Source organism: Cajanus cajan, chromosome 4, assembly GCF_000230855.2.
Source record: "Cajanus cajan strain Asha chromosome 4, NIPB_CcT2T_4, whole genome shotgun sequence".
Classification (NCBI taxonomy): domain Eukaryota; kingdom Viridiplantae; phylum Streptophyta; class Magnoliopsida; order Fabales; family Fabaceae; genus Cajanus; species Cajanus cajan.
The window spans coordinates 66,517,263-66,537,354 of record NC_138520.1 but is presented as its reverse complement, the minus strand read 5'-3'; the positions used below and the strand labels follow the sequence as shown (position 1 = coordinate 66,537,354).

The window sequence follows — 20,092 nt, the reverse complement described above, 5'->3', positions numbered from 1 at the left end:
CAATAATTGATTATGAGTTTGTTTGAATAAATTTTTCAAAAAGTACTCAGAGAGAAAAATAAGAAAAAAATTAAAAAAGATTTCTTCATAAGTTAAAATTAACTTATATATAAGTTAATTTGTAAAAGTCCTTTTACATGCACAACTTATCCTAATTTAGCCAATAAATTCTTTTTAGTGAGTTCTAGTTTGAACCCCACCAAAAATTGTTAATCAGTTAAAAATATTACACTTTCAATACTTATTTATTTCACTTTTGATTATTTAATCATTTTGGAATTTCCCTAAGATTAAATATAATGATTAACATGAATTAAAAGAATATATTGGTTAACACAACCGTTCTTTAATTAATTTAAAACTATATATTTCAACTTTTTTAATTAAATAATTTAATTTCGTGATTTTAATCTTCCAAATTTATAATAAGATTCACAATTTTTGGTTCAACAGTTAAATGTTTATCAATTATTTGTAAAAAAATTATAATATTAATCATGTTATAATATTAAATAAATAACATGATAATTAATGTTTAAGTAAATTTTACCTTGATCTTATTTTTACCTCATTTTTCTTTGGTTTACCAATTTTTAGGGATAAAACTAAGGAACAAAAGTTCAATGTGTCAAAATATTATTAAATACTGATTATCTTATTGTCTATTTTATGTCAAATTATAATCAACATTATAATTTTAACGGTCAACAAAAGTTGAAAACTAAAATTATAAATTTTAAAAAACTAAAAACTAAGATTACATAATTAAAATTTATGAAATTAAGATCGTAAGTCAAATCTTTTAGAGAAATATTTTAGCCATAATATTAAAAATATTTTAAATATAAATTTTCAAATAATTATTAAAAAAAATTAGTAATTTTATACTCCTTTTCTTTCACAATAACTATAATTTTAACATTTGAAAAATATTTTAAAATGAATAATGTTCTCATTTTTCAATGCAATGATAATTTTAAATCTTTTAGTTTACATTTTCATAAATTATTAAACTAAAATAATATATTTATTAAGAAGATGAATTATTTAAATAAAATCATATAAAAATAATATATTTATTATTTTCTCACGGTGCGATCAAGAGTAGCATATAAAAGCTTATTATTATTAGAGCAAACATACAAATATTATTAAATCTTTTCCTTTTTTCACTTAGGACTTTGACTTTTGACAACCGAAAAAAAAACATACAACAAACGAAAACCACCTAAGAAACAGACAATAATACGCATAGTTCCAACCTTTGTTTCAACATGACAACCTCTTTCCCCTATCCTTCTTCCATTTGTGTGTCTTCCAACTCCTGCCATGCATTTTTGGCCCTTTCCACCTTCTCTCTATGCATTTTTCTGTCACCTCTCCATGACTCTTTATCATTCTGAATTCTAACCCTTCATTGCTTCGTGGCGAAAAACTCCATTTTTCTTCACTCTTTCGCTTGTTCTCTCCACAATATCTTCTGGGTATTCCCCGGAGTTTCGTGGGGTGCCCTTGTTTTCGTCATTGGAAATTGGTTTTGTTGGGTTCCAGACATGGGAGGCTGTTGCAGCCACGAAGTTTCGGTTCGAGGGAAGGTGGAAAGCGAGGTGGATGATAGAGAATATGATTATGATCGTGAAAACGATGTGTCATATGAATGTGGTGGAGCATTGGTTAGGCTGAGAGGATCCTCTAGGTTTGTATCAATGTATAGCCAACAGGGCCAAAAGGGTGTGAACCAAGATTCAATGGCAGTTTGGGAGGTATGATTCTCCATGTATTTGTTTTCACTTTTCGTTTTTCTCGATTTATTTTCATTAACTTTGGTTGTTTTTGTTCTTTTGATAATTTGTTTTATTGGCTTTTTAAGTTTTCAATCAGTTCTTGTGGCCAGGATTATAGTTGTCCTTTTAGTCACGGGCTTTTGTATTAATTTCATTAATGATCAAATTTTGGTGAATTTAAAGGATAAGATTATCATTAGAGCGTTGTTTATTGTACACGTAATTATCATTTTTTGCAATTTTGAGCTAATTGTTCTCCATTTTTCCTTCCTCTTTATTCTCTTTGATTTTTCATGTATTTAGTTGGCTTTCTTCTCTGCCTTAACCGACATGACTTTATTAATTATTACCCATGTTCTGTGTCTTCTCCTCCTCTTCTTCTTTTTATTTTTGATTGAACAAAAATAAAAATGAAAATTAGTTGTCACAGGCCAGATAGAGATTTGAGCTTTGTAAGAATGTCCTAGTCTACGCTTTGTCCTTCATAGCCTTTTCATTTAATTTGTATAAACGATTAAATGTTGAATGGCAGTAAGGTAATTGTGATGATTTTGAAATAATTCAATTTCAATTTTCAAACATTCATAATAAAAATTTATTTCTTGAAGTCAAACATTCGCAAGTTGCATTGTTCTTACCTTGGATCTCGGGAATTGCTAGCAAGATTCTTGTTTAATGGAAATCTCAGGGCCTGGTAGTTTTCTTTGGATTAATTTATGGTTCGAGTTATGAAAGAATTGAGTTACTCCATGTCTCTATCCTATGGTTTTTACTATAGCATGATGCTTTTTAATTGATGAAACATGTTGTTTGGATTGATGTTGGATATGGTACATTATTAGGACTATACTGGAGAAAAAGATGTGATCTTCTGTGGTGTGTTCGATGGTCATGGTCCACTAGGCCACAAGGTTTCACAATTTATTCGTGACAATCTGCCCTCAAAACTTTCTGCAGCAATCGAAATTTCCCAGCAGAAGGCAATCAAATACTATGATGCTAATGATGCAGAAACTGCTAGTTTTGATGATGTTTACGATGATTATAGTAGCCCCAACATGTCCCTTGCTGCATGGGAGGGATGTTTTCTGAAATCCTTTGATGAGATGGATGAGTACCTTGCTCAGGAAATTAACACCGACAGCTATTGCAGTGGTTGCACTGCTGTAACTTTAATTAAACAGGTATAACTAAATGTTCACAATAGCATTACCTACTCACTAGTCAAACACTTTTTGTATGAAGGAAATAACTACATGCATCACTTTTCCAACTACAATTTCAGGGTGACCAGTTGATAGTTGGCAATTTGGGTGATTCTCGTGCGATTCTTTGCACAAGGGATAGGGACCAACTCATTCCTGTTCAACTCACTGTTGACTTGAAACCAGATATTCCAAGTAGGTCTTGGTTTTGGCCTCAGTTCCCAAGTCTTACTAGACCATCATGTTTTGAGTGTAACTAACCAGCTTTTCTTGAAATTTTCTCAGGTGAAACCTCAAGAATCGTTAACTGTGAAGGAAGGGTTTTTGCAGCAGAAGAAGAACCAGATGTTTACAGAATATGGATGCCTGATGATGACTGCCCTGGACTAGCCATGTCAAGAGCCTTTGGGGACTTTTGCCTCAAAGATTATGGCCTCATCTCGGTTCCTGATGTATTTTACAGAAAAATCACTCCACAAGATCAATTTGTGGTTTTGGCAACTGATGGGGTTAGTAATATTACATTGTCACCTTTATATACTTGATCTTGAATTCCAAGGCAGACAAAATGTTCCTATTTAGGTAAATTTCTCGATAAGCACTCAAGGAGAAAGAAATAAAAAGATAAAATAAATTAAATTTCTCTCATTAGTTAAAATTAACTTGAGAATGACTTAAAACAACTTTTAGACCGGTTAAATTCGAGAACTTTTATAAATCAGCCATAAGTTAATTTTAACTTCTGACAAGAGAAGGATAATTCATTTTACCTCCTTAATTTCTTCTCCTCTTATCCTGTAACTTTGTAAGTACTCAATGAGAAATTTATCTAAACAAAACCGATATATGTTATTGACTATTGTTTCACTCAATTCATATAATTCTCCCAATCCAAATACATATGCAAATATTTACAAAGTCAAGCTAGCAATGAAATAAGCCTTTCACTAAATTTCTTCTACAAGCATCCATATGAAGGACTAAAATTTTCTATTTTTTACAGATATGGGATGTGCTCACTAACAGTGAAGTGATAAACATAGTTGCTTCAGCACCAAGGAGGTCCATCGCAGCCAAGTTGTTGGTAAAGCGTGCTGTTAGAGCCTGGAGATACAAGTATCCTGGTTCCAAGGCTGATGATTGTGCTGTCATAATCTTGTTTCTGGATGACCATGACCAACCTGTTCTTACACATTCAAAATCCACTACGACCAGAAAACATAAACAGCGCAGCAAGCACATGCATCGCTCTAAATCCACTAGAAATGAAGACACTGAAACTGTAGATGGCAAGCTTGGTGTGGAACTAAGTGAAGAATGGAAAGCTTTTGGAGGGTTGGCTAGAGCCAACTCTTTATCAAAACTTCCACGCCTTGCTAGGGGCACGAGTAAAAGGCAATCATCTAAGTACCGTACGGGGAGTTGAAGTTCTCTAACACGAGGCCTTCTCAGAAATTAATATGGATCAAATTGGAACACGTGTTGTATATCTAGGAGGGGTAAAAGGGGGGTTTGAAAATCTTAGGATCATATGTGTCCCTTGGAATGAGTGCGAAAATTTAAATGAGCTTTACATGAAAAGTTATGTGTGAAAATTAGCTCAACTTTTAAGAAGACACCAGAGTGCATAATATACCTCAAAAAAGATGTAATAGTTGTGACTTCTCAAAACATTGACAGGGCTACCACTGAATGATTATTTACTATTATGAGACTATCATCCATGGAAACATTTATGTCTTGTCCGTTTAACAGATTGAATTTTTGTGATGAGACTTCTAATGTAAACTCTAATGTTAGTTATCTTGTTTCCATATTCTCAAAATGGTCTTTGATATTACAAGTTCCACGAAAACTGTCGCTAGATTTTTTCAAGACAATCGTGTAGGGACCTCATTTATTTTTATTTATTTATTTTGTAAAATGAGGTATGTTAATACTTTTTGTATGGCATGCCCACCCAAAATGACTGTCTTTTGATCATTTCGAGCAAACGCTACCTTAAAATATTCCTCTCTTACATATAATTTAGCACTTTCCAGAATCAGAACTTCAAACCGTTCTCTGTAATTATTACTATTCTACCACTAGGAAAATTGGACAAGTGCCCCATTTTTCGTATGTATATGCAAATGAGACACATTGGTTTCATTGCTTGCCCTGGAAGTGTCTAATGCCCTTTTTTAATAATTAGACGGCAATGTTCCTAGTGTTTAAATTTATAATATTTTTATGCTAAACAGTTTAGCGCACTAGTGCCAATCCTGGTTAGTTGGGGGTGGTTTCATGAAAGTATTAGAAATTTAGCTTTTGCTTGTAAATTTAGTCCACTACATAATGATTTTGGACTCAAAAGTCAAAACCATCCAGTGGATCATGACAGAACATTCCGGAAAAGCAAGTTACGTTGTTAATATAAGTTAGCATCATCCTGTACTGAACACAAATTATATATGATAAAATGAATAAAGAAACACGTTTTCTACACCTATGAGATAAGACAAAATACATTCTAGGACCATTCTATAATACCAATGTGGCACTGTAAAATCCCATGGATTTCGTTAAAAAGGTTAAAAAAAATAAATACAAAACAATGGAAAATTTCTTGGGCTACTAATCTCCAACTTACTCGTGATTTCAATAAAGGCCAAAATTTTCCCAATAGATCACAATTCACACACAACAAGCATACAGTTTTCATGGGGCATCAGATAATTCTCAACTCAAGTTTCCCAAACCACTCACCACTTCCAACTTTATTTGTAAGATCAGAATCATAGTTGAAGCTAATCTTAAGTAAACTATTAGTGAAGTAATTATAGCGTTTTATGGATAAGAAATCTGCATAGAGTGCATGCACCTCATACCTTTGTCAACAACCTGAATCCTTTATAAGAACAACTAGTACATTAAATCTAATGCCACACAGTGCCTTGAGAAAGGAGATAAGCAAAGTGGCTAGCTAGGTGTAAGTGTGGACTAATCTTCATGGTCCCAAATATCTGCTGCACTCCTCAATGGCCCATCGCTCTTGTTCACAAAGAGATCTTCACCATCCAGAACTCTCCTCTGCAATGCATCAGCAACCAAGGAAAGATTCACACAGTTATGATGAGTTCAGGAACCCAAAAGAACACGTGATATTTAGGACTTTAGGATAAAATAAGTAAATGTGTAAAATAAAAAAAGAAATGTCATGTATAATTTATTTGAAGTTGGTTGATATTAATATCACAAAGTACTTTAATTGATGCATATACTCACTTCCAAGATTTTAATCCTTATCTTATGACAGTTTAAGGGATACAAAGGCAATTTTTCCTATGCAAATTCAAATTCATGGATCACAAGTAATTGTTTTCAGCATACATGATCCCTGGTAAACTTTTTTCAATTAAATTAAAAGGAATCAACAAGATGCATTACAAATTTTGAATAATGTCAAGTGGAAGGGACCATTCATATCTAATAGTGGATAACAAATTAACAATGACAGAATATTCTGTTTAGTATTATGCTACTAGACTAACTTGTCCCAACCCAATGATGAGAAATAACGCATTTCTGTGCTTACCTGATTGGACATGTTGCTAAGGGCTTTGAAGTCTCTTTCTGGAAGTTCCCAATTGAAAACACTGACATTCTCCATGATCCTATCTGGCTTGGTTGATTTGGGGATGACACTTGTCCCTCTCTGGATTGCCCACTTCACCAACACCTGCCCTGGGTTCTTGTGCAGCTTGTTGGCTATCCTATCAACCATTTGATCATTGATCAGATCCCTACCAGCTGATGACCCCAGTGGAGAGTAAGCCTATTGACCAATTTTTGCATTCTAATCATGACCCTCTATCATAGCAATAAAAACCAAAATGAAGAAAATTAAACTAACAATGTGTTAATATCTAACACTCATTTACTAACATTATTTTTTATTATTGATTGAAATTTTACAAATTTTGTGAGTCTCAACTAATCTCTTTCTAAATTTAGTAATAAGACCCATCAAAATTTTATAAATTTCAACTAATAGTAAGGAGAATATTAGGAATAGAGTGTTAGAATAAGTGTGCTAGCATTTCTCGTGTTAATTATTACAGTAACATGGATGGCATTCTTCTTGCAAGCCTCAAGCATCTTATCATTTCTCCATCCAGGATGCATTTCCATCTGCAACAAAATAGAAAATAGACAAATTGATGAGAATCAAGTGGTACTGGTGTTCCATTATCCAATACTCAACCTTTGGGATTGTTCCTTCTAAGATAACAGAAATTAAAGTAACACAAAGTATTTCTAGATATATAGTTTCACCTGGCAGACAGAAGGCATTATTTGAGCTAGGTTCATCAGCTTATCAAGCTTTGTAAGAGTGAAATTACAGATTCCAATGTCTCTGACAAGGTTTTCCTTGACAAGCTTCTCCATTTCTCTCCACACTCCTTCCATGTCAAAATCCAACACTTCTCCTGCTTTGGGGGGTCTGCTGGCACCATCTTTCAATCGAAATGGCCAATGAATCTGCATTTTATACATTAGAGCTTCTCTGTCTGGTATTACACATGTCAAACCACGTGCATGGACGAAAAAAAACAGGTACAATAAAGAGAAATGGATTCTAAATATAATAGAATCTCATTACCAAGTAAAGATCAATGTAGTCAAGTTGGAGCTCTTGAAGGGTATTGTTGATAGCAGGTCTAACCCTTTCAGGGGTCAAGTCAGTGCACCTAGTTGGTATAAAATTTCACACACACATACACAAACTATCATGAGCTTTCTTTCAAATGTTGAAACAACATTCGGTTAGATTACCATATCTTGGAGGTGACAAATAGATCCTTCCTTTCCACTCCTGCTTGCATGGCAGCTTGGAGTGCATGTCCAACCTATAAGAAGATATGTATTTAGCACAAGTAAGTAAGAATGGGAAAAAGGGTGGTTTAAATCAACGCAAACTAAAAGGAAACACAATCATACTTCTTCTTGAACTCCATACTGTGAAGCCGTGTCTATGTGTCTGTAACCAGCCTGCACCTCAAAGGTCAGATCATGTGAGTGTGAGACCCGGTTCCACAAGAATGGCAAAAACTAACTTCCTTTTGCTGCTTTCTTTGTTATTTTGGTTAAACATGTTTTTATACAATGATACAAACAGAACAATACAAATATAACAATGATTGTTTTTAATCCTAATAAATAGTACATAGTTGGGATAAATTTATTCAATTTAGGTGGAGAAGCGAACAAAATTCTACCTCATTTCACTTTCATCCTAAGATGCACCGATATGATAGGTGTAAATGTATCCGATACGGAGATATAATTATTTTAATTATTTTAAAATATATAGGATACAATATATGTAAGATACGTGTCATTATATATATCAATATTCATACGATATAATAAACGTGTACTTATAATTTTGATCAAAATTCATAATCATTATAATTATTTTAAAATATATAAGATACAATACATGTAAGATACGTATTATTATATGTATCAATATTTATACTAATTTTGATCAAAATTCATAAATATTAAATATATAATTGCTTACATTACTAAAAATAAATAAATTATAAATCATTTAATCATAAATGACTTTTTATTATTTAAAAATAAAAATAATATTATCAATTTTATTTCTTACTTAAAATTATCTATATAGAAGAATTTTCATTTATAGTTTATCAAGGACTAATATTTCTATGTTTCTATATTAATCATGCTTATATATCTTATTTAGATGTAATGGATATTTTATATTTTTTTTTTTAAATTTGAATATTTTATCGATACGTATCACCAATAAATATATCTTAAAAGTATCTTTATCTAAGAGTTTCTTTGAAGCATTCAAAGATATTATATCGAATATAGATACGTGACATAAATTGATATTTGAAATATTGCTTCATAGCTTTCCTCTAATGTTAGATGGATTTGGAGAGGAAGAGAAGTGATTTAAAACATTTCAAGTAAAATTTTAAAAGTGTAAAGATTAAAATGACTGTTTTTAATCGTAAAAAATAAATAGTATTTAGTCTGGAGAAATTTATTCTATGAAATTTTGTTTTTGAAATTTACAGCACTAACGCTGATCTGTTCCACATAAATATCTAGTGTTGTTAATGCTGATACAAGATAGATACCAACATGATCCATAGATAATAAATAAATATAGATTATTTTTCCCCCTTACATTATCCATAGATATCAACACACAACACCACCTTAATGAATACATTCATAAGATAATTAAATAACCTTTCTAAATTGAAATAACATCATCAATAGATTCTCATTTAATCCAAAAGCTTTATCCATTCATCAACGAATCATGATCACAGTTCACACCATCCAAAAACGAACCCATTAATGTTCCACAAACAAACAAACAAAACTTAAAAGTGAAGCAATTGGAATGAGGGACAAGCATGCAGTGCAATTACCTCAACAATGGCAGTGAAGACAGAATTGGTGGCTTGTGAACCAGATTTCCATGTGCCTAATCCAACAGCAGGTACGGTATGACCACTCAAAAGGGTAAATGACTGTGTCTTAGGTTCATGTGGCTTAACAATTTGTGCCATCTTTCAATGTTTGCTAAAAAATGGTGTTGGTTTCTTGTGACATTATTATACAAGAGACCCTTTCTAAGTAGCCGAACATGTAGGAGGTGAATGACATATATGGCCAATTTGCATGCAAGACACGTTCACTTCGCTTCAGGCTGCGTGTTTCATTCTACGGTCACTAGGCTAACTCTTTTACACGTTTCCTAAGTACTTTTCTCTTTTCTTCTCTTCCTTGACACATGCTTGGGAAACCGAACAATATATCATAGTTTATAGTTTCCTCATTTTTGTTTTCAAAATATTGGGAACAGATGCTTACATTTAATCAGAGTGCTGATAAAGCCTATATATAAGTAGAAACAAAATAACATGATAAGTGATATAATAAAAAAAAAATAATGTATAATTATAATTACTCCTTTCATCACTTTACGGTCCCAAGTGACTCCTAAATAGTATATTATTTAATTTTTTTATATTTACCATATTAATATTGAAATTTAAAACCTCATACATGCAAATCAATCTTTCTATTAGAATAATATTAATTTATATAATTACGATATAACATATATCCAAGAATATTTTATTAAGATTTAATATGTTGTTTGGTGATAAAAAAAAATTGTATTTTTTGGTTGGGATGATTTTGGATGAGTTTCAAAAAAGTATATGAAAATAAAAATTTTGATTGTTTGAAAAAAAAATAAGAAAATTTACTTTTTTTTAGGATTCATACACAAAATTTCTTCTTATGCGTATAGATTTTACTAGGAAAAAAAAGTAAGATGTTCATTAAAAAATGGGAAAATTGAACTCACTCTTTTGAGATCTATTTAAATGACACATATCTCTTCTTTAATTTTTAAAAATTATTCACCTTCCTTAAAATAAGATCAATAGTTAAAGTGAGAGAAAGAGAAATAATATAAAAAAAACAATTTATATTCTATCAATTATATATATTTATCATTTTTTAAAAATTACATATAATACTCTGTCTTATTTATATAAAAAATTATTGTTATTTAATTTTGAAAATAATAATTTCTCAGTTCGTCCTTTAAAATTATTTTTTTAAGTTGATATATTTTTTAAATCACAACACACATAATATTAATAATATAATTTGAAAATTAAAATCGAATAAGAGATCAAGTCTCATTTAATTATTAATACTTGTATTAAAATTTTATTCTCTTAATAATATACAAATAATATATTATTTTATATAAAAAATTGTATGTGTCATTTAAATAAATAAATTATAAAAATTAGTATTTATTTAAAAATTAGCCTGAAGTGTATATCATTTAAAAAGATCTTAGGAAAATCAATGTTATTTTTCCTGAAAAAATAAACAACATTTTTTTAATTATATAAATATGTTATTAGGAGTAAATATATTTTTATAATATATATTCACATTTTTTATTTATTTATCACACACAAACACAAGTTAAAAGTTTATTTTTTTTTTTTTTAAGTTTTCTGTTCATTCCTTCTTATCTTTTACTCCTCTCCTTTATTCTCCAAATTTACGATTTTTTTTAATATATATATATATATATATATATATATATATATATATATATTAGTTTAGTAATTTGAACTAATTTTTATTTACTTAAATGACCTATTTTTAGGCCTAAGTGAGAAATCTGTTACTGATTTCTCACTGGGTTTTTTTTTTCGTTTTTTGTTTTCTGAATTTCAAAAATAAAAAAATTATTTTAATTTTTTGAATATGAAAAATATGTTTAATATTTAAATTAAATAATTTTTAAAGAATAATATTTTGAAACTGAAATTAATATTATACTTATTTTTAAATTTTATTTTAAATTTCAAAATTGAATATTATACTTATATTTAAATTTTTAAATTTGATTTATTATTTAAATTAAATTTGTTAAATATAAAAAATTGAATAAAATTTTAATAATAAATATATTAATTTTGTATTAATAAATTAAAATTAAATATAATTTTAAAAAAAAATGAAAAATAATAAATTTTTTTAAAAAATCTAAAAATCAAAAAATAAGAAACGAAAAAAAATCTAAGTGAGAAATCGGTTACTAATGAAATTTCTAAAAAAAAATTAAATCTTATTAAGAAATTGGTTACCCAGTAACCGATTTTCACCTGGGCCTAAAAACGAGTTATTTGAGTAAATAAAAACTAGCCCAGATTATTAAAATAAAAAATAAAAAAAATATATTTAAAAAAAAGTCCCAAATTTACATTGAAAAAAAAAACAAATTTTCATTTAAAGTAATTTATTATATTAAAGTAAAATCAGTATATGGACTGAAAAGTGAATACAAAAGCAGGATCACATGCATAAATCTGAAAGAAGGAACTGCTTCTACTGTTTCTTAAAATAGAAATATTCAGTTAAATACAATAATTCAGTTAAAAAATTTGATTGTATGAAAGAGAAAAATAAAAGTAAGAAAATTTTGTTTTAGTAGGACTCACATACACAATTTCTTATGCATCGAGATTTTACTAGGAGAAAAAAAATAAGAAATTAATTAAAAAATGAGAAAATTAAACTACATATCTCTTTTTTAGTTAAAATGAGAAAAAGAGAAAAAAAAATAATTTATATTCTGTCAATTATATATGCATCTATCATTTTTTATTTTTTATTGGTAATTATCCTTCTCTTCTAAATTACATATAATACTATATTTTATTTATTAAAATTTTTATTGTTCTATAATTTTAAGAATAATAATTTCTTAGCTCTTTGTTTAAAATTATTTTAAGTTGATATATTTTTTTAATCATAATATATATGATATTTAAGATATAATTTAGGAGTTAAAATTGAATAAGAGATTAAGTCTCAATTAATTGTTGATACTTGTTTTAAGAATTTATTCTCTTTAAATAGTGCACAAATAGTGCACAGATGATATTATCTTATATAAAAGATTATATGTGTGATTTAAATAAATAAATAAATAAATAGAGTTATTGCTTGCTTAAAAATTAGACAAGTATATATCATTTAAAAAGATTTCAAGGAGGTCAATATAATTTTTTCTTAAAAGAAATAAATGACATTTATTTTTTTTAATTATATAGATATGTTATTAGGAGTAAATATATTTTTATAATACATATTCACATTTTTTTTCTTATTTATCACACACTAAACAACTTAAAAGTTTATTTTTTTATATAGGTTTTCTATTCATCCCTTCTTATCTTTTACTCCTCTCCTTTCTTCTCCAAATTTACATTAAAAAGAAAAACATAAATTTTGATTTAAAGTAGTTTATTATATTAAAGTAGAGTCAGCATATGGACTGAAAAGTGAATGCAAAAGCTGGGTCACATGCATCAATCTGAAAGAAGGAACTGCTGCTACTGTTTCTTAAAATAGAAATATTCAGTGAAATACAGTAATTCATCTCAGTTTAGACAGAATTTTTCTTTTTTCTTACTATAAGTTGGAAAATTGAATATCATAGCCCTTAAAACACGCAACGCACAGCAAAATAATCTAATGAACAAATCTTCCCGTGATTTTTCACTTTGTAAAATAGTACAGGGCCATGACTAGTTCTTTTAATTGAAAATAATAATTACATTATATTCACACTCAGTAGCTGGGGAATCACGACCTATAGATAGTGGACATATTAAATGTAACTAATTTTAAATATATTAAGTTAAGAATGACAAAAATATAAAAATTTAAAAGATTTATTTGTGATAAATTGAAAATTGAAAATTATAAATTTAAATACATAAGTTTAATAAAAATTCATATATTTATAATTAATTTTTTAAATTAAGAGGGTGTCTCCTTATCTGATTTTTTTTTTCCATTAAGAATTATACTCCTACTTAATTATATCTTATAAGTTCTGAAGACAACACACTACACGTCTCTAGAGTTTCTTTGATTGTATATTCAGCAGCCACCAACTACATATTTTGCACTAATATTATGATTATCCTCTTGAAAGCAAAGAAAATAAAACCTGTACTATTTCAATTTTGGTCACTCCGGGAAACAAAAAAAAGGATGAACATTCATTCATCAAAACATAGCAGAATGCAGACATCAACATCAATATGCATTAGACAAGGAAAGATGCTCCACCATTCAATTTCAACTTCCCATGCCCGTGAACTCTTAATTGGCCTTTCATCACCACCGTTCATCTTGCATGGACCATACTTCACATCAAATAAAATCCCTCCAAAGCAGGTAAACTCTATCCCCACTCAATTCACTTCTCTTCAGAAACAAAACTAAGCCATTTTCCTATTCCTACACATGAATGCTACTAAATGTCAACACCCTTTGACAAAAGTCATCACCATTGCGCCAAAATAGTAAAATGGTATAAGCAAAGCAAAGCCACTTGCTTTTTCTTATGTACCAATTCATCATGCACTAGCACGGTTCTTCTCATTTTTGTTATTATACTAATACAATACTTATAATTAACTTTGATACAGTTGCTACAGTTATTTGGGGCTTAATTGCACCTCAGATGGTGTGGTGCATTTGTGCACAACATAGCGATATGCAGCAACTTTTTTCTTCCTTGAAGTAGAGTTATCAACAGAGAGTACCATTTTGCCAGGTTCTTTTGATGTGAAAGAGTTATGGATAGCTTCTTCTGAGGCCTCAATCTTTCTTGCCTTATCAACTGCTAAGGTGTAGCTACCTTGTGCAATTGGGATAAACTCAGCACTGTATTCCAAGTCCCAGCCTCCTACCACAATGTCCCATGTGATTGTTGCACCACTCTATCACCAAATAACAAGCAATTAACATATCTCATCAAAACACCAATTTCTGGTATACCTGAGAGAGTTTACAATATCTACCACACTTACTCAACCAATTGAATTAAACCTGACCCTATTACTTAGTGGTTTAAAGTTTAAATTATGGTGTGTTTTGGGTTACATTTATGTTGAATGTAACCCACATTTTTTATAATTCATCAATTTTTCAATATTATTGCTTCTCTATTTCGTGCTTTGGAAAGTGCATACAGTTTATGTCTCTCAGGACAATTCAAATACACATTTAGTCACTCAATTAAAAAAAATCAGTCTAAATATAATTTTTAAATTAGTTATTAAAAAAATTAACAATTTCACTGTAGATGACAATTTATGATCGGATAATAGCATTAAAAAAATCTTTGTTCTATCCCAGCATTTTAATTAAATTCAATGCTCTGACTCTAAAATTCAAAATCCAAGAAGAAACCATTATAAGCTTCATAAGGGTAAATAAAAGGGAGGAAAATTAGAAAATTGTTACCTCAATTCCTTCTATTTGTATGTTCACTTTCTCTCCCCCTTTAACTGTGAACTCAGAAGCAGGTTTTGGGGGACCATTCTCCAAATCGCTGGGTCGACTCAATCCACCATACCGAACAGGAATATTCTCGGGCCTTATAAATCTGAACAAAAGACAATAACCCAATCTAAAAATACAAAGTCGAAAAGAGATATTGTAGGGTATTGGGTAAGAAAAATTTGTTTGATACATGTGCAATGTAACACAAAAGTCAAGAATAGATAACTTCAATTTAAATTTTTTTAAAAATAATAATAAAATATATTCAAGACAAAATCACAAGGTGGATAAGGAAGCTGGGAGCAATTTTGAAATATTTGAGTAGATAAAAAGTTAAAAATTAAACTCATTCCCAAACCAAAATCTTCTAAAGTAATGCTCATAATAACGATTCATTAATTAGACTAACTTGTAGAGTGTCTCTGCAGCATTTCCTTCCTTAGAGATCACAAACTTGCTCTTAGTTCTTTGGGTAAGAAACGGACTAAACATTGAATACAACACGCTGAAGTACCATGGCACATTGATGAAAATCTGAAAACAAGAAAAGAAATCAATGAAATTCTTATCACTCCAGAATTAAGGCGCAGCTGACATGACAATCATAATAAGCAAACAACAAACGCCGCTAATTTAATAACAAGAATTCAATGTAATAATAAACCTGTAATTGAGCTCAAAATCACCAACAAAACTAAAACAATTTGACATCAATTAACCCACCACAGCAATACTTTTACACGGTATAAAAGCATTACAAAAATTTGCATTTATTTATAGCATGATAAATTGCTAAAGAAACGTTAAGCAAAAACGAAAACTTACAATTTTTAATTTATAAAGAATAAATCTTAGACATGTAGTATGTCTAACAAAAAGATTAAACTGATTTTAATTTCTTATTTTCTCATGAACAAATTCGTCCAAACATCCCATGCACCAAACCGGCGATAGATTAACGTAGTAAGACACACTCTATACCCTTTGCTCACATGTGTTACTTGCATGATCTAACTTAACAGAGAATCTGGTTTTTTTGATATTCAAAGTATGGCACCAAGAGTGATACTACATTAGTATCTGACTCAGACATGGTAGCTTACCTTACGAGCGACCATTTCGGGATAGTTATCCTGGAACAAGGACAAAATGTGGTTAGAAAGGAGCCTAAGTTCTCTCTTGGGCATGTCCTTAAGATCCGTAACCTGAAGGAGAGAGTTAACACCACCAGGCTTAAAATGCAGCATCTTGATGCCTCTCTCAAGAACCCCAACCCTCCAGCGGAGAAACCTCTTGAGCTTCTCCTCGTCCCCCAAGACCCTCTCGTACATCTCCCTCTCCTTGAACACCCCGTACGCGTTGTAGCACACGGGCCTCCCCTCTCTGTCCCACCCCCGCGTGTACGCCACCACGCCCTCCACCTCCTCCATCTCCGCCTTCGCCTCCGCCGCAGCCTCCTCCGCGCCGAACTGGGCTCGCCAGGCCAGGCAGCTGAGGAGCATGGCGAGGGCGTCGTCCGGGCGGAAGTCGCGCGCGCGGAGGAACTTGAGGAGGAGGACGTCGGCCCTGTCGTGGCCGCTGAGTAAGTGGATGTCCCACATGGGAGGGGGCGATGGGGCGGCCGCGCGGAGCTTGTCCTTGAGGTCTTGCAGGGCCTTCTTCTCCGAGGCTTTGAGGTCGGAGGTGAAGTAGGTGTCTTCTTTGATGGTGGCCATGGGTGGTGAATGCATGCCAGAAACCAGAGATTTTGTTTTCTTTAGTTCAACAACCCACGCCCTGTTTTCAACCCTTCAGTGCAGTTGTAAACCCGCTTTCTCCTACTCATGCTCATGCACGCTCTTTACTGTTTGCACTTTTCTTTTCTTCCATGAATAAATAAATAAATAAATAAATATATATATATATATATATATAGGAAGCGTATCAAGTGAGAAGTTTTTATTGTGAGAATGTGAGAAGGTGGAAATATAACCCTTAGATTAATTTTCTCTCACTTGATTAAATGCCAAATTTTCTCTTACTTGATTAATCTAAGGGTTATATTTCCACCTTCTCACAATAAAAACTTCTCACTCGCTCCCTATGTATATATATATATATATATATAACTTATATAAGAGGTATTTTTACGAAGAGGTAATTAAACTACAAGTTGAAATACACCACTCACCTTAACACTAAAAGCTAACATTCATTTGTACTGAATGCTACGTATTAACAACAATTTTGTTGTGTAGCTATCATTTATGGAGTAATTCTAGCTTGGTCATCGTGCTCCTAATTAAATTCTCAAAATACATTCAAACAATAACTCAAAGACGACAAAGTACTTGTCGAAATGATTTTATTATTATCTTTAGCTTTTAATAAATTCTACCAAATAAATGGTACGTTAACATGTCACTCTAAAGAAAATGACTTTTACATACAAATATTTTGTTTTTATAAACATAATAGCTATAGGTTGAAAGGGAAAATAAGGGACAAAGGGAAAATAAAATTTAAAACTACTTATACCTAATATAAATATTTAGTTAACTAATCTAGCATTTGTATTTATAATTATTTATTATAAATAAAAGTTAAAAAAAAAACGTTATTATATGATTTACATAATGAACGATAAATCCTTTGCTAGCCAATATATATTTACAAATTTTTAACTTTTCATGATTTTTTTTTCTTTCTATTATTACAAGTCAATTTTTGTTGTTGTCTCACATGTGAATCAGCTTATAGCTAATTGCTTAAAATGTGTTTCTTTTTTAAGAAAATCAGAGCAAAGCTAACATAATAATTTTTTATTAACTATTTCTTATTTTAATCATTTAAATAAAAAATTATATAACTAAATAAATAAAATTTTAAAATAAAATAAATAATTAATTAAAAGTAAGTAAATAATCTTAAATAATACTTTAGATTAAAATTAATTAAAATGATATATTTAAATTAAAAAATAAATTAAATTTTGAAATAAATATATAAAATTCTAAACTTTCATTCCAATAAACAAAATTCTGTTTAATAATATTCCAATGAAAAGTTCGCGTTATTCAAAAAAATTATAGAAAGAAAGGTATTTGAATAAAAAAAATATTTATTTAAATAAATAAATAAATCATGTGATCAGTGATTTTATTCAAATTTGAATACGTTTTATTTAAATACAATTAAATTTTGAACATGTATTATTAATTCTAACACTAATTTGTAAAGAAATAAAAAAGCATGAGTCAGATACCCTTTTATCCTTTTTATTTCATAGCTGATAAGTTTCGTCCATATGAGACCGGGTAACTTATTTTATCACACACATATTTCTTCGCTCTTAGTTCTATTTAAAATATATTTCTGTCAAACCAAATACGGTGTAAGAGAAATAGCAAAGAAATTACCTATAAATTCAAAGAAAAACATGGAGGGAGGGAGCATGTGCACTCACTTTATTTTAATTATTTTTTCCATTTGTGTTTTGAGAGTCAGAAAATTAAAAATTTGTACAAAAAAGTAAAACCATTTGAATTTAACAAAAATATCAAATATTAAAATATCATAATTAACGTTGCAGACTTTGTTTGTCCATAAATCCTAGAAGGCACAGAACCTATTTTTGTCGCATGTTTGAGGGAACAATTTTGTCCCCATAATTTGGACGAAAAATGATATGGCATGGCGACATCGATTTATAAGTCTACAAAGAACGCTAAAAAATTAAACAAATAAAAAGACTTGACAGAGCATAAATCACTTTCAAGTGAATTTCTTTATATACATACTCATCATAAATAGTAAAATTTGAAAGTGATTGGACACAGCTTTGTGGCTTGTATAGTCAAGTGTCAATTTCTGCATCTGAAACTATTACACATCAAAGAGTGGTCATGTATTTATTTAGCTACATATATACTTGTGCAATGTTTCAATTGTGAAGCTGAACTTAATCATGCAAATGCATGCATGAACTACCTACCTTGTTGATAGGCCTAGCCTCAGCTACCAAATCTAGCTCATGAGAACTGTTTATGGTGAAAACTGGGTCAGTGTTGGCGTGACCAAATAAAATACATGAATAGGGTATTCAGGCTTTGGATTTTGCTTCCTACAAATAAAATATATGAATAGCGTGGTCCACTGCCTGTGCCTGTGACCTTCGTACACGCCAGGGATATTAAATATAAGTTCAAAATTTTGGACAGAAACCCAAGATAAAACAAGAGCTTCCCACACAGATTTTTGTATATAGATTCATGAGTATAATAAAATCAAGTTGTGTGTGTAATGTGTAAAATATATATAACAAGAATAGATCATTTAAATCTTAGTTAAAAGACTTGTTTAACTTTGAGATAGGAGGTTTTATTATAGTTGATCAACAGTCACTAATTATTGGATGAATAACTTTTTTTTCTGCACAACTTTTCATCCGATAAGTGATTCTATGACAAAAGTTCAGATTTTCTCAATTGTTTATGCTTAACCATTTGATCATGCTTTCTAAAGTTTTGCTCATTAGTTATTAAGAAAAGATAAAAAGAGGGTCTGCTTAGTTTTCTTTTCTTTTGTACCTCTTAGCAAATAAAGGTAGAAACTGATAAAGAACAAATAATTGAGACAGTTGCCTAAAGGAAAAGGCACAGGGTATAGCAGCAATGGTTTCATTGCGTGGAGGTAATAGTACCGTGAGACTGGAGAGTAGTACTGTGCCTTATTTTGAGGACACAACCTGCTGAAGACTCTTACCAAGTTCCAAGACGAGCATTTTATGTCCCCATCATAAACACTAAAGTTTAGAAACATATAATGAGTGCTGCTTCTAGCAGAATCAACAATACGTGCATATAGCACTTCTACAAGAACAAACGGGTTTCAAATGACTGTTATGAAACAATGAAAGGTCAGGTATATCTACAGTTACTGAGGAAAAAATCCTGAACTTGGCAAACCTGTGTAATGCATTAAATCTGTGTATACAGATTTAAGTTTAGAGGTAAAGTAATAAACTAAATGAAAAATTTTGCAATTGCACATGTTGAAGTGTGCAAAATGTTCACAATAAAAAAAAAACATTTCCTTTCGTAAATCTACATGTGTCGCCCAAAACGTGATTCAAAGCAAAAATCACGTTTAAAACGTAAAAGTTCTGTGTGTTTGGAACAGCGTCAA

General features: G+C 30.3%; 3 protein-coding genes across 3 annotated transcripts; 1 reads left to right on the top strand and 2 right to left on the bottom strand.

The window, feature by feature from the left end:
* The first annotated feature begins 1,240 nt into the window (after positions 1-1,240).
* LOC109802342 (Protein phosphatase 2C family protein) lies at positions 1,241-4,719 on the top strand. The gene is made up of 5 exons (XM_020363672.3): positions 1,241-1,763; positions 2,627-2,968; positions 3,070-3,184; positions 3,275-3,498; positions 3,993-4,719. Exons 1-5 carry the CDS (start codon positions 1,554-1,556, stop codon positions 4,413-4,415), a joined length of 1,314 nt encoding a protein of 437 aa, XP_020219261.1. The 5' UTR covers positions 1,241-1,553; the 3' UTR covers positions 4,416-4,719.
* Positions 4,720-5,704: 985 nt separating this feature from the next.
* On the bottom strand, positions 5,705-9,662 carry LOC109801845 (NAD(P)-linked oxidoreductase superfamily protein). The gene is made up of 8 exons (XM_020362979.3): positions 9,454-9,662; positions 7,973-8,023; positions 7,808-7,881; positions 7,635-7,722; positions 7,307-7,513; positions 7,091-7,162; positions 6,567-6,806; positions 5,705-6,061 (listed from the first exon to the last, which is right to left on the bottom strand). Exons 1-8 carry the CDS (start codon positions 9,592-9,594, stop codon positions 5,972-5,974), a joined length of 963 nt encoding a protein of 320 aa, XP_020218568.1. The 5' UTR covers positions 9,595-9,662; the 3' UTR covers positions 5,705-5,971.
* A 3,952-nt stretch (positions 9,663-13,614) lies between these two features.
* On the bottom strand, positions 13,615-16,791 carry LOC109802446 (patellin-6). The gene is made up of 4 exons (XM_020363823.3): positions 16,030-16,791; positions 15,336-15,460; positions 14,888-15,029; positions 13,615-14,361 (listed from the first exon to the last, which is right to left on the bottom strand). The coding sequence occupies exons 1-4, from the start codon at positions 16,654-16,656 to the stop codon at positions 14,077-14,079; spliced, it is 1,179 nt and encodes a 392-aa protein (XP_020219412.1). The 5' UTR covers positions 16,657-16,791; the 3' UTR covers positions 13,615-14,076.
* Between the last annotated feature and the right edge of the window lie 3,301 nt (positions 16,792-20,092).

Excerpts from the sequence above, each read along its gene's own strand:
- LOC109802342 (XM_020363672.3), top strand. The coding sequence starts at position 1,554 with ATGGGAGGCTGTTGCAGCCACGAAGTTTCGGTTCGAGGGAAGGTGGAA. Across the intron at positions 3,185-3,274 it reads CTTGAAACCAGATATTCCAA|GTGAAACCTCAAGAATCGTT; the intron begins GTAGGTCTTGGT and ends AAATTTTCTCAG. Across the intron at positions 3,499-3,992 it reads TGGTTTTGGCAACTGATGGG|ATATGGGATGTGCTCACTAA; the intron begins GTTAGTAATATT and ends TATTTTTTACAG.
- LOC109801845 (XM_020362979.3), bottom strand. The coding sequence starts at position 9,594 with ATGGCACAAATTGTTAAGCCACATGAACCTAAGACACAGTCATTTACC. Across the intron at positions 7,882-7,972 it reads AGTATGGAGTTCAAGAAGAA|GTTGGACATGCACTCCAAGC; the intron begins GTATGATTGTGT and ends ATCTTCTTATAG. Across the intron at positions 7,514-7,634 it reads ACTACATTGATCTTTACTTG|ATTCATTGGCCATTTCGATT; the intron begins GTAATGAGATTC and ends TATAAAATGCAG.
- LOC109802446 (XM_020363823.3), bottom strand. The coding sequence starts at position 16,656 with ATGCATTCACCACCCATGGCCACCATCAAAGAAGACACCTACTTCACC. Across the intron at positions 15,030-15,335 it reads GCTGCAGAGACACTCTACAA|ATTTATAAGGCCCGAGAATA; the intron begins GTTAGTCTAATT and ends TCTTTTGTTCAG. Across the intron at positions 14,362-14,887 it reads TACAAATAGAAGGAATTGAG|AGTGGTGCAACAATCACATG; the intron begins GTAACAATTTTC and ends ATTTGGTGATAG.